The 15339-nt window shown below is 40.3% G+C and overlaps 1 protein-coding gene across 2 annotated transcripts in view; it reads right to left on the reverse strand.

Annotated features, from left to right (window-relative positions):
• The window catches only part of SESTD1 (SEC14 and spectrin domain containing 1), a 130929-nt gene that overhangs the window by 48412 nt on the left and 67178 nt on the right, over window positions 1-15339 (reverse strand). For both annotated transcript variants that reach the window (XM_063428674.1, XM_063428675.1), the window contains exon 5: window positions 9559-9672. In XM_063428674.1, the coding sequence (XP_063284744.1) occupies window positions 9559-9672 (114 nt within the window). The remainder of the gene's footprint in view (window positions 1-9558; window positions 9673-15339) is intronic.

Below are 15339 nucleotides of genomic sequence, written 5' to 3' on the forward strand. Positions count from 1 at the left end.
CAAAGATTTTAATGTGGCAGACCGCCGTCACTAAGCACCATGCCCACTGCTCATTCATGTGTTTTCCCCTGTGTATTGTATGTTTCCCAATGTACTCTGTGTAAAATACCCTTTTGACCATTTCGGAAGTGCCCGTGCGAACGGAACCCGTACAGCAACGCTGTAGAACTGATTTCGAGGATGTAGCCCCAGACTTTATACGATCCGATAGACCCCCTATTTACAGGGATCCTAACTTGGACCCGGGGCTATCCAGGGATGTATGTTTCATGTGTGTACCCTATTCCCTTCCAGGAGCACGGAGCCCCTAAGTGTTCCCCCATATATGTAATATGTTTTACTGTTTGTAATATGTTTTAATGTATGTAGCTGTGTCCTGTTGGTATATCCCAGAGCAGAAGATGGCTATATGTAACCCATCCCCCTTCCCCTGCCTGGGACAAAGGAAAGTGTATTGAAAGAGTGGAGACCTCCTGCAGGGGTCGGTGCATAAAAGCTGTGTGTGCCAATAAAGGATTGTCAGTGTTTTTACCTCCAGAACTCTGTGGTGTCTAGTTACTGGGGGGGGGGATTTAGGAAGGAAATTTAACTCTTATCAATCCGTAGAAATCAAGGATCAGGAAGTGACTTTCATAGTCACTTTAAAGGGACACTATAGTCACCTGAACAACTTTAGCTTAATGAAGCAGTTTTGGTGTATAGAACATGCCCCTGCAGCCTCAGTGCTCAATCCTCTGCCATTTATGAGTTAAATCCCTTTGTTTATGAACCCTAGTCACACCTCCCTGCATGTAACTTGCACAGCCTTCCATAAACACTTCCTGTAAAGAGAGCCCTATTTAGGCTTTCTTTATTGCAAGTTCTGTTTAATTCAGATTTTCGAATCCCCTGCTATGTTAATAGCTTGCTAGACCCTGCAAGAGCCTCCTGTATGTGATTAAAGTTCAATTTAGACATTGAGATACAATTATTTAACGTAAATTACATCTGTTTGAAAGTGAAACCAGTTTTTTTTTTCATGCAGGCTCTGTCAATCATAGCCAGGGGAGGTGTGGCTAGGGCTGCATAAACAGAAACAAAGTGATTTAACTCCTAAATGACAGTGAAATTGCAGGGGAATGATCTATACACTAAAAACTGCTTTATTTAGCTAAAGTAATTTAGGTGACTATAGTGTTCCTTTAAAGTAAATGAAGTGGTCTGGGTGCCATGTCCCGGGCTTTTTATCCCACAACCAAATATATTGCAGTTTTGCAGAAATTGGCATTGTTTTCATTACCAGGTTAACATGCCTCTAATGGCGGTCAGGAAGACAGTCGCCAGAGGCACTGCCGCAGCTATAACAGAGTTAAACTCTGTTACAGATCAAATGACTTTCCTAGAAAGCATCTGATTGGCTTTCTGTTTTCCCATAGCACTAGATTCCCAATGCTTTGTTATGGAGAAGCATTGGATTGAATGAGATCACCTATCTTGATAATCTCAGCCAGGGACGCAGAGTGGCAGCTAGATCAGTCTGCAGCAGAATGTAAGATAAGTAAAACTCATCTTTTAAACCCATGCAAGGGGGAGTGGAAACTGACATTGGTAGGGGAACACTAGAGTATTAGGAATACTTGTTTGTATTGCTAACGTTAAAGTGTTCCTTTAAGGAGGAACTGTCCATTCACAATCAAACTAATTAAAGGTTAGATTCGATATTGAACAGTTAAAATTCTTTACATTCTTTACATCAAACTCTGCAGTTATCAGTTATGTAAGAAAAAAAATATTGCAACATTCATGAGAAAAGTGATACGGTGTATGGATGCGACGCGATACGGTGTATGAATGCGACGCGATACGGTGTATGAATGCGACGCGATACGGTGTATGAATGCGACCCGATACGGTGTATGAATGCGACCCGATACGGTGTATGAATGCGACCCGATACGGTGTATGAATGCGACCCGATACGGTGTATGAATGCGACCCGATACGGTGTATGAATGCGACCCGATACGGTGTATGAATGCGACCCGATACGGTGTATGAATGCGACCCGATACGGTGTATGAATGCGACCCGATACGGTGTATGAATGCGACCCGATACGGTGTATGAATGCGACGCGATACGGTGTATGAATGCGACGCGATACGGTGTATGAATGCGACGCGATACGGTGTATGAATGCGACCCGATACGGTGTATGAATGCGACCCGATACGGTGTATGAATGCGACCCGATACGGTGTATGAATGCGACCCGATACGGTGTATGAATGCGACCCGATACGGTGTATGAATGCGACCCGATACGGTGTATGAATGCGACCCGATACGGTGTATGAATGCGACCCGATACGGTGTATGAATGCGACCCGATACGGTGTATGAATGCGACCCGATACGGTGTATGAATGCGACCCGATACGGTGTATGAATGCGACCCGATACGGTGTATGAATGCGACCCGATACGGTGTATGAATGCGACCCGATACGGTGTATGAATGCGACCCGATACGGTGTATGAATGCGACCCGATACGGTGTATGAATGCGACCCGATACGGTGTATGAATGCGACCCGATACGGTGTATGAATGCAACGCGATACAGTGTAGGAGTGTCATGGAACACATTACATGAGTAAATAAAATAAACTGCAAATGAATGGTACCAAACAATACCGTTTCTTGTGTATAGACCATGGCCCTGCAGATTCACTGCTCAATTCTCTGTATATGCACTCCAAGCCACACCTGCCCTGGCTGTGACTAACACAGTCTGCATGGAAAAACATGGTTTGATTTTCATTCAGATGTTAACACTTTAGAAATTTTTATCTCCTAAACTTAAACTTTAATCACACACATGGCTCCTGCAAGGTCTAGCAAGCTATTAACAGTGCAGGAGATAAGAAATTCTAAATTAAACAGACTGTGCAATACAGGAGGTGTAAACGTTAGATCTCACTTTACAGGAAGAGTCTAGGAAGGCTATCCATGAATTGCTTCATTAAGCTAAAGTTGTTCTAATGACTATAGTGTTCTTTTACTAATTGAAAGGCAATGTCATTCCCTCCTACAAAAAAAAAAAAAAAAAAAAACAAGTAATTCATAAAGATAGAATGAAATACTACTCATCAATTTCACTGAAATTACAACCCAATCAAGAGATATACAAAGATACAGTAGGGACTACTTTGTCTCTGTATTTCTCCTCCGTCTGACTTTCTTTAACACAAGGTGAAGACTAAGTGTCAATCCCTGTAGTTGTCATCAGTGACGGCTGTGTCTATAGAGGATCCCACGGTCTTGTGGGATCCTCCTTGTACAGCAGTGACATTGGCAGCGAGCAGGACCACGCCAAACCAAGATGGCGGTGCATGCGAGAGACAGGTTCAGGTAAGTTAACTCACCTTTACCTGTTGCTTTAAGCTTTGGCAGGCTGCATCCTGCAAGGAAAAAAATCATGAAGCTATAGTGTCCCTTTAGAGAAGAGAAGCTTGTGCTACCAGGTTGCAACAATTCTGTACAGTTTTATTTTTTGTTACAATTTCTAGCCGTCGTATTCCAAAGGAAATAAAAAAAAAAAAAAGGAATGCTTTGCTTCACCAATACTGTTTGATTAAGTGCGCTGGGTGACTTTAATCTTCCTTTAAACAGTACTCCACTTCACATTGGTCTTTAAACATTGTATTATTATGATTATTATTTGTACAAAGTGAATCCAAACGAATACAAAACTGCTATGCAATAAAGAAAAAGGAGAACCACAAAAACAACTGCATTTGTTAAACGTTAAAATGTTGTCAACTGTAGATAATGTTCTAGCACGCACAGTGCCTAAAGAGATCTTCCCTCCAGTCTGAAATGCCATGTGGTTAAATAGCCTATGGCCATTCTTTCAATTTCTTTCTATTTTCGCACATAATCCCTGTAGCAGTCATGATTCACACTGAAGTAATCAGGCATCCATGCCACGGGTGATAAAGCATGCCAAGCCATTGAAGAGATACTACATTAGCTTGGAAAGACAGTCTTTGACATAACTTCTAGGAAACACCGATCACTTTCAGTAGATCTCATTTTTATTTCATGACTTACTTTCTCCCACTATTTCCCTGTGCCCCTCAGTGTGAGAATACAAATTACATAATCAATGTCTACCAGCACCTTTCTACTGTATTCAAAGAAGATGAGAAGTTTTATTAGATCTTCAAATTAAGTGTAAAGAACACTCTGTGCACCAAAACCACTTCATCTTAATGCACAGATTTGAAAATTTTGAAATATATCGGAGCGCTAAATAGTCAAATAAAATCTCTTTAAATGCTCAGGGGTCTTGTAATGTGTCTTAATTAGATCTAAAACCACCCGATATGGGAAAAATGTATACTGCTGTCGCCACAACACTTTGATATGTACCCTTCACCACATCACATTTATTTTGTTTAATGCACATAATCTGTCCCTTTTGTCGGCAATGTAAAGTATTGATAGTTCATAGAAATTGCAACATTTACAATTGTCTGAGAACATAGTTTTAGTGTTGGACTGACAGCCACTAGATGCAATTCCTTTGATTTTTGAAAATATTTCCATACAGCGTCATGACAACGCTGACCACCACTAACACTTGTTAGAGAAGATGGTGGTGGATTTAGAGTTCTATTACTACTGGTTGGATACTTTTCATAACCCCAAAAATGTGCAATTTGTATTTGAATCATATTATATTGTTTTCTACAATAATTTCTCAATGTTTTTGCAAATCATTTGTCTTTTAACCAAATAGCTGAGTGGTACTAGCGCAGAAAGACTGGCCACACAACCAATCGCAATCCACCATAATTAATTATAGTGTCTCCTCTACCAAAAACACAAAAAGAAACAAAACAATACTTAAGTAAAATGGCTAAGCATCCTGTGAAAAAAAAGTATGTTCTTAGTTCCATTAATGTTCTCAAAGAGAAAAAATAGAAACAAATCCAAGCAAAAAAACAAATGGATCTAAGAATATACTTTTTTACAAGACGCTGAGCCATTTTATTTAAGTATCACTTTTGCTTTTAAACTTACTTGTGCTTTATTTATTTTTGTCTGTTTTATTTAATAGGCACACTTTATATAGCTTGAGAGATTTTATTTATATACACTGTCCAAAGCTCTTACTTAGAAAAGGCATTCCTGTTTGTTCTGGCCTTCTGGATACTTATCTTGTGTAGTTTTAATCGTGACAAGATAGGAATAAAACTACTTGCCAAACTCACAGAAGTCACAGCTGATTGCTGTAGAGATTTATTCGTATTTTCATGAATGAAGATTGCACTGGTTGCACAGCCAGCACACCACACACAGAGCCAGCACACATCACAGACGCTACAAACAGCCGACGCACACCACACACAATCACCACACACTGTGCAGGGGACACAGAGGTTATTGACTAAACTCAGAATTTTCACAAATTAATTAAGAATAGAAAAACAAAGGCAAAATGTTGTTCATGATCAGCTTGTATTGTTTCTGTTCTTTCAGTGACTGTCCAGGGCTACAACACGTATTGAGTGTGTCAGGACAAGTAGATCGTCATCCTATCAGAAGGACAGTGAAATTGGGCTACTGCTTTTTGCCCACTGAAAAAGTAGATTTTTTTTATTTAATTTTTTTTATTTATTTTTTCCACCCCTGATATAGTTATGGTGCTTGGAATGCATCTTTAACATAATGGGAGCAATGTTTCTATTGCTATATTCACTTGTAAAATGTTTATACAAAGTAGGTGAAACTGCACCATTAAATACTAACTAAAGGTAATAGGGTTTGTACTATTAAAATGAAAAAACTGCTGAACCGGGAAGAGAAGCAAGATTCACAAGATATGTATCATTTTTCATGCACTACTGATTAATGTGCAGTTTATTTCATGTGACAGTTCTACTTTTAACATTAGGGAAGATCATCGTATTCCGGAGTTCTATTTTCTTTAATCAAAGATTACACCTCCGATAAGGCATAAACCTGTGCAGCGGTTAGCGACACATCCATAGACATTATTCAGAGAACTGAGTTTTTTTAGATGGGGGGTGGAGGGCTGTCATTTCTGCTATCTTGTGGGCTGTCAGAAACACAATATACGCTGGAAGCTTTTTCTAGAACACGCAAGCATTAGTATGTTTGTTTGCATTGGTTTACAGCAAGTTGTAACTGTGATCCTTCTGAAAACACAGATCAGTCGAAGGATGAGTTATTAGGGCTCAAGGGAATTTATTTCCAATTTCTGATTCCTTCTGTTGGCATAAAAATGTAATTTAAAAGACCATCCTGCTGGAAGCAGGCCAAAAAGACATTAAAATCAGCTTATGGGAATATAAGAAGATTGGGCTGCAATGGGAAGTGCATACACTGGTTTCCATGGATAAGCCAATAAGATAACTGGTTTTATAAGGAAAGGTCAATATGTGGTGATGTGATAGATGTAGACTACTATAATGTAGACAGATCTATGGAAAAGACAAATACTAGAATAGTCAGTGCCATAGCAGTGAGGAAACGCAGCTTGGATTCAGAGGGGTCATTTCATTAACCTTCTGGAGAGCAAAGGGAACATGCTAAGGTGCAGGAAAGACACAACAGACAATACGCCACTCTTAACTTTTAATCAACACAGCAAGCAGATATATTTATTGTATCTGATGCTTAAGCCTCACAATTCAGGGAACGCTTTAAGCTAGGGAAACAAAAATACATTCTAATAGTGTTTTCCTATTTCTTTAAATCGATGGGCCTGTCTTCTTAAGTAAAATAAATAGTCTTACTTGCCTTTAGTTTTCCAGCACACTGGTCTCACTGCAACCACGGCTCCTCCCCTGGCTGAGATTATTACTACAGATAATATCAGCCAATCCGATGCTTCCCCAAAGGGAAGCATTTGGGGGCTTGTGTGCATGCCCGGCAATTGCTGCGCTACGTCAATCAGCATCTCCTCATAGAGACGTCTTAGATCAATGCCTCTCTATGGGGAATGGGGAACATACATTCACACTTACAACCGAGTTGTGCGTTTAAAAATAAATAAATAGGGGGGCGGGGCCGGACCGCCGAGCTGGACGGTCGCAAGCACCTTCAGCTCCTGCACCTTTCGGCGATTTCAGCCTTAAAACATGGCCTATCCTGAGAAAACAGACCGACAGCACCGACCCTCCGTGTGCTGGGACCACTGGACCCAGGGAGAGGCTGACTCTCCGAGTTCCAGTCCCCTGGGGGAGAAACTACCACCCCAGATGGGGCCTTCTTCGGCGGTGAGCGGGGCGGACGGCCGCTGCCCCGCTATCCTGCCTGACAGTGCCCGGCCGGAGGACCGGACCGGCGAGGTCCTGGCCCCGTTCCCCCCCCTCTGGACCGGCGGGGGTGATCCCGGTCCCCATCCTGTGACCCCGCAGGCAGCAAAGCAACCCGGGCCCAGCAGCAACATCCGCAGACTGATCCGCGGCCTGGGCACCTTACCCAAAATGGCGGACGCCACGTGCATCGCAACTAGCAGGGGAACATGCAAAGCCCAGACGCCCACGACTTATGGCAAAACAACCAGGTACCAACAAACGGACACCCCACAGCTGCCACCGACTTCCAACTGCCAGAAAATCCCAGCAGTGCATCTCTCCAGGCCGCAACATGAGACCGACATCGACATGAGCCTTAACACAGAGCCTGCAGAAACTCGGCCCCTCCATGAACGCCTGGATGCCCTGCTGAATAGTTTTTGGGAAAGACTGGAGCAGCGGCGTTTACAACAAACCCCCAACCAACCTGCAGTAGTGGGGAAGCGGGAGACTGCGAGCCGGAGAGGGCAGATCCCGGACATGGCCGCCACTCCTTTGATGGCGGAGTGCCCTTCTAGGCAGAGGCCCAACAGGAGATTCTCTCCAAACCACCGACCACACCGCAGGAGGGTCGCCCGCCGCCGGCGGCGGAGAACCACCAGACCCCTCCACAGCGCCCATAAAGGGAAAGACCCGGCCCAGAGAGGTACCCGAGTCTGTGGACACGAGGTGGGGGCCCAATGTAAAGCCTGGAGCTGGGGAGAAGCTTCTCACCGCACTCAACCCCTCTGCACGTTTACCCCACGGACCGACGTCTATCCCACTATACTGCCGAACAACCGACCATCCATCCGTCCGACACCAGCCTTGATCCTGACCGGCATCGGCTGAATGCTTCCAAGGACTCAGACAGAATAGGCCAGCGCTACCATTTCCAACGACACAGCTACCTTGATGGACTGGCACTGTGCTGGACTTTCCCACCTAACGATCTGAGCAGCTGCTATTCACGTGATATTTTAATTTTATATTTACAGTCTGATTTGCTTTGAATTCATGTCCAGTTAATGACATTAGGTCGCTGACTGACTGCCTTGCCTACAGGAAACTGTGTTAAATAATCTCATGTTAAGCAGGGTAAACCTGGGCCTAATTGCCTGCTAGAATTGAGAGCCTGCTGTAACCTAATATAGACATATCTTGCCCACTAGTCTGACCCTAGCATTTAAAGGGGATTATCCCCCATACACTTGGTCTCCAGCTTGTAACTATCCGTAACCTTGTATATGTACTGGGAATGCTTGTTTGAAGCTTGTAATTACATGCATAGCTTAGGAACACTGTGTTGCTTGAAACGCCTATAAATCGCTTATAATTAATCGAAATGTTTTAATGAGTAACGATCGCAGTTTTTCCTAAATGTGAAACACAACCAGCTCGCCAGCATCAACGTATGTTAAAACGATACCTGCTAAACTTCACTCTTTTACCTTAACTAATGATGTTTTATTTTGTGACGCTTAACCTAATTTGAAACGCTGTGACTATTCATGTTTAAAAAAAAGAAAATATGGCAGGCTTTCTTGGGAGTGTAATGTGAACCATCTTGTTACCATTCACATGTGTTATCCCTATGTACCTCCCCTTTCTGTTCTGTACCCCATAACGCATATGCCATAATAAAACAAAGATTGACAAAAAAATATGGGATCGTGCCTAGGGACACCTGGCACCATAACCATTGTGGCCTGCAACACAAAAAAAAAAAAAAAAAAAAAATAAATAAATAAATAAATAAATAAATAAAATAAAACCACTTCTTTGCCAATTGATTGAGAGCCTGATGTTTTAAGGGTTATAATTACAATGTACCACCAGTATCAGAATAAATGCATTCAGCAAATCAAAAACATATCCTTGGTAAGCCAATAATAATTTGTAAGCGGAGACATGGAAAACTGTGTAAATGTTATGGTTGTACACGAAATTATGAAGTGAAAAGAATCTGGCTTGGTGTATATGTATTGTTATGTGTACTGAAACAATAGCAAACAGTGCACACAAAATTATGCTCATTGACCCTGCCTTCAAAAACATATTTATTAAGCGATAATCTTCTAATGGAAATTACATTCGACATACAGTGAAAGGCTCCCTCCTGTAGGACAGATCTCAAGTGTTTTACACACACACACACACACACACACACACACACAGACAGATTTAATAAAAACAAATTACTTACTTCAAATCCCAGTCTGTCCTTCTCTTTCCAGAAACAGAAATGTGTTACTTTCTTATCCCAAAACTCATCTGGCTTTACTACACAAACCAAAGACACTTCGGCTGGAACGACATTCTGTAACATAACAAGGCAGGGTGTTAATATTGTTGAAGATTACACACGTCGTTTCAAAGTCTTGTCAGGCAAGAGAAAAAGCAGGGAAAGTGGATTTTTATCAATTACCTTTGACATTTACAGTAAACACATCACCCAAATCCTGATGCAAATTAACAGACACTGATCAAGCTAAGACGTACATACAAGATTTAAAAAAAAAAAAAAAGGACACAGTAGAAACCTGTAAATTATATTTCATAGTTCCTATACAAAAAAAAAGTTTATATTATTTCTGCATGAACAAACACCCTAGGATGAGAGAGAATTTTCCATAAAAGACAAACGATGGGCTATTGACAGGAAGAGCAGAATGTATTGGAGGATTAGCTCTATTTAAGCATTATATAAATTAAGCATTATATAGACAGTCACATATACAGTCACAGGCAGAGAGTTACACACACACACACACACACAGTTTTACACACACACACACACACACACACTATGCCCCCTCCCCCCCCTTTAGTACGCCACTGAATACAGATATTAGAAAAGGGCAGAAAAATAGCTTCTTTGGTTCATTTAATTACCAATGGAAAATTGTCAGACAAGGGTGGCAAAAAGCTAAGTTCTCAGTTGTTGCAGAATTACAATTACCATACAACTTTGCTGGCCATAAAGTTTGCAACGGAGCGTGGAGGCTGTCATTTAAAAACAGCTAGGAATCACCAAGGCTTAGATCAGTGACCATTGTGTGTCTTCTGATAGCCTTGCAATCCGTTTTTTTATTATTACTCTTTTTTAAAGGGACACTATAGTCACCAGAACAACTACAGCTTATTGAATTTGTTCTGGTGAATAGAATCATTACCTTCAGGCTTTTTGCTGTAAACACTGTCTTTTCAGAGAAAATGCAGTGTTTACATTACAGCCTAGTGATAACTTCACTGGCCACTCCTCAGATGGCTGTTAGAGATCCTTCCTGGGTCATGGCTGCCTAAAATGTATCCAAACATTCAGTGTCTCCTCCCTCTGCATGCAGACACTGAACTTTCCTCCTAGAGATTCATTGATTCAATTCATCTTTATGAGGAGATGCTGATTGGCCAGGGCTGTGTTTGACTTGTGCTGGCTCTGCCCCTGATCTGCCTCCTTGTCAGTCTCAGCCAATCCTATGGGGAAGCATTGTGATTGGATCAGGTCACCACTTCTGACGATGTCAGCAGACTGCTTGTTTTTCTGAGTCTAACAGCATGCAGACCTGCAGCTTCAGACTTGAATACAGTAAGATTGTGCTATATTTATGGAGGCATGAGGGGCCCAAAGGGCTAGATTGTGATTTTAACACTATAGGGTCAGGAATACATGTCTGTGTTCCTAACCCTATAGTGACCCTTTAATATTTCCCCATTAAAAAATATTGGGATGTATTCTGACTATTAAATCTCTAAATAAGAATTTCAGCTTTAACATTTTGATAAATGCCAGCACAGCAGGACACTGGGAACGGAAGCCCAAGCCATTTCCACACAGATTACACTTTGCGGTTACACACAGTAATCAAATGTCTGGCAAATCTAGAAGATAAAAAAGAACCAGTTAAGTATATTTTCCAACAAATGTGACTGCAATGAAAAAAGAAAAAAAAATGTTTATTGGATTAGTAAGAAATAAACACAGCTCTTACTGTTCCCAGCAGTTTGAATATTAATCTATTATTCAACCCCTCCAGCTGGTAACAAAATACAGCGCTGAACTTTAAACTAACCGATATCAATCACTGCTCTATTGAAACTCTGAACCGCATGTTGCCAATCAGATAAACGTATCAGTTTTTTAAGCCTAACCACTTTGATAACCAAATGATTTTTATCAGTTCTGCTGACTGTAAAAAAAAAATCTAACACACATGACGAGAAATGCTCTCTGTTGAAACATTAGGTATTCCAACAAGAAAGTCATTTTCCATTAAAACTTCTTACCCCCTGGCAAAAGTTTAAAAACAAACTTGTCATAAATTGTGTCCTTTGCTACTGGTGGTCAGCATAAATAAAGCACACAGAGAATAAGCAAAATTAAACAATGTTTGTATCCCCCCCCCCCACTTCATTTACATTTGCCCTGGCTTTGCCTGGTCTGAACTGGATTATCATGTTATTTGCCAACTCTTAAAGGGACACTATAGTCACCAAAACAACTGCAGCTTATTGTATTTGTTCTGGTGAGCATAATCATTTCCTTCTGGCTTTTTGCAGTAAACACTGTCTTTTTCAGAGAAAAGGCAGTGTTTATATTACAGCCTAGGGATAACTCCACTGGCCACTCTTCAGATTGCTACTAGAGGTGCTTTCTGGGGCAGTGATGTACAGTGTGCAGCACTAAACTTTCCACAAAGAGATGCATTGAATCAATGCATCTCTTTATGGAGATGCTGATTGGCCAGGGCTGTGTTTGGCTTGTGCTGGCTCTGCCCCTGATCTGCCACCTTGACAATCTCAGCCAATCCAATGCTTTCCCTATGGGGTTAAAGGTTTCCTATGGGATTAAAGGTACTTACTGGTGTATATTTCAGAGTTCCCCTTTAACTTATGCTTACGTTCTGTTTGCCTCCAAACAAAAAACAGGACAGAACAAAACAAACATGGAATAGCACCTACGGGTATTTGGACCTTTAAACAATTTAAAAAAGGTAATTCTTGAAAATGTTATTTTGTTTTGCTTGCAGGTTTCTAATAGTGCAATCTGAGTGGCTCATTTGTAGAAGAAAAAGTAACCAACATGTTTTCATTTATAACCAGAAAGCATTAAGTGGATCTGAAGCACTTGTGTATTCATCATGGTAACGATCCGATTACAGCAAGTCATAAAACTGTCAAACGTAAAAGACTTTCCTGCTCATTTCTCCACAGCCACATAATGACCCCCAAATAAAATGCTAATTGGTTATAACCATTTGTCACCACCAAGAAGTAGTAATGGCACGCATTTAAGGATTTCTAATCTGTTTGTTTGCTGGCACTAATGAAAAATAGTCCCTTAAATTTAACAGAATACCAAAATGTTGGTAAATTCTCCCTGGTGGGTGGTATTAGAATTGTAATATTTGATTTAAGACTGTATCTTTTTTATGATTTACAATAGGGAGGGCAGTAGAGGTCTGTAACCCCGGAAGGACTAATATTATACACAATAGAACATTTTAAAAGCATAATCTACGGAGCAATGGGCATATTGTATCATAATTGCACAATAAAGAAAATGACTGCAGTCCTTTCTTCAAACATTTATACGCTTGCTTGGGGGAGTCGGTTTACCTTCAAGTGGGCCCCCTCCAGCCTAAGACCACTTAAACTGTTACTACAACCCTTTCTAATCGATTGTTAAATGTACTTAAAGTCCTAGTAGTGAGCATTGCTAAATAGGCCCCCTACTAGTTATAAATTACTAAAATAATAACTTATGAAGCTCCTGGTGTCACTTTCCACACCTCTTCTGCCATCACCGTGGGCCACGTGTGGTCAGATCAAATGCTTCTCATAGAGTGCATGCGCGCACACAGTCAGCAAAGGGAGGAAGTTTTTTTTTATTGATTACCGTATATACTAGAGTATAAGACGAGTTTTTCTGCACATTTTTTGTGCTGAAAACCCCCCACTCGTCTTATACTCGAGTCAATGTCTGTATTATGGCAACTTACATTGCCATAATACAGACCAGGACCGCCGGGTTCATTACAAGCCCGGCGGTCCTGTTGGGGGCTGGCAGCAAGCTGTAACTTACCTTTCCTGCAGCTCCTGTCATCTCCCTTCTCCTCTGTGCCGTTCAGCTCCAGTGTAAGTCTCGCGAGAGCCGCGGCGTCAGAGCGTTGCCACGGGTTACTCAGACCACGAGATTTACACTGGAGCTGAACGGCACGGAGGAGAAGGGAGCTGACAGGAGCTGCAGGAAAGGTAAGTTACAGCTTGCTCCCAGCCCCCCTCCTGCACAGCCCATCCACTGGACCACTGGAATAATATAGCCCCACCCTCACTGGCCAGCTAACAAGCAGGGAGGAGGGACAAAAAAAAATGTAAATAATATTATAATAAAATATTTTTTTTTATAATATTAAAAATAAAAATAACTTAATATTAAAATAATAATAATAATAATAATAAATAAAAAAAATGCCCACCCCCCCCACCAAGGTTACACACTCTGCATCACATACACACACACACTGCATTATATACACACACTACATTATATACACACACACACACTCTGCATTCATTATATACACATACTGTAAATAAATATTCAATTAACCCCTTAACGCCGTTACGGCGTTCTATGCCGTCGCGGCTTTAAAGGGCTTTAAAGCCGTTGCGGCGGCATAGAACGCCGTAACGGCTTGCAGCCCCAGGAGCAGAGGTGTACTCACCTCCGCCGCGATCCTCTTCTGGGGGGCTGTCTGAGAGCCCAGGCAGCCCCCCGCCGGCAAAATAAATTAAATGCCTTTTTATATATATAATATATGTATATATATTATATATACATATTATATATATGTAACGTCATACGTAATGTATTTTAATATTAATATTAGTATATATATTAATATTAAAATACACTTAGAATGACGTTACATATATATAATATGTATATATATTATATATATAATAGATCTACATATATATATTATATATATATACGCATAATTACAATAATAAATACATTAATTAAATAAATAAAATATTGAAACAAAATATAAAATAAATTATATATTCATATGTAATTTCATTCTAACTGTATTTTGTTAATATATATATATTGGAAACAGAATACACTTAGAATGACATTCTATATATATCTATCTATATATAAAATACAAATAACCGCAAATATATATATAGAGATAAATACATATAATTACATAAAAGATTACATTAGTATACACGTAGAATTTATATACCTATAAATGCATATATATTAAAATTCTACGTGTATATTTAAGTAATTTTTTAACATAATTATGTCATTTGATTAATTAAAATTTGATTGACATGCCTGACAACACAGGGAGAAAGTGCAGAGAATTTAATTCGCAAGCACTATATTAGACCCTGTAACTCTTCAAGACACCATAAAACCTGTACATAGGGGGTACTGTTTTACTCGGGAGACTTTGCTGAACTCAAATATTAGTGTTTAAAACTGGTAAATTGTATTACAACGATGATATTTTAAGTAAAAGTGAAGTTTTTTGCATTTTTTTACAAACAAACGGCACTTTTATGGACTATATTATTGTTGAAATATGTTTTACTGTTTTAAAACACTAATATTTGTGTTTAGTGAAATCTCCAGAGAATAACAGTACCCCCCATGTACAGGTTTTATGGTGTTTTGGAAAGTTAGAGAGTCACATATAAGGCTTGCATTTCATTTTTTTGACATTGAAATTTGCCAGATTAGTTATGTTGCCTTTGAGACCGTATGGTAGCCCAGGAATAAGAATTACCCCCATGATGGCATACCATTTGCAAAAGTAGACAACCCAAGGTATTGCAAATGGGGTATGTCCAGTCATTTTTAGTAGCCACTTAGTCACAAACACTGGCCAAATATTAGTTTTTTGCTTTTTTTCACACAAAAACAAATATGAACGCTAACTTTGGCCAGTGTTTGTGACTAAGTGGC

Source organism: Pelobates fuscus, chromosome 8 (genome assembly GCF_036172605.1).
Source record: "Pelobates fuscus isolate aPelFus1 chromosome 8, aPelFus1.pri, whole genome shotgun sequence".
Lineage (NCBI taxonomy): Eukaryota > Metazoa > Chordata > Amphibia > Anura > Pelobatidae > Pelobates > Pelobates fuscus.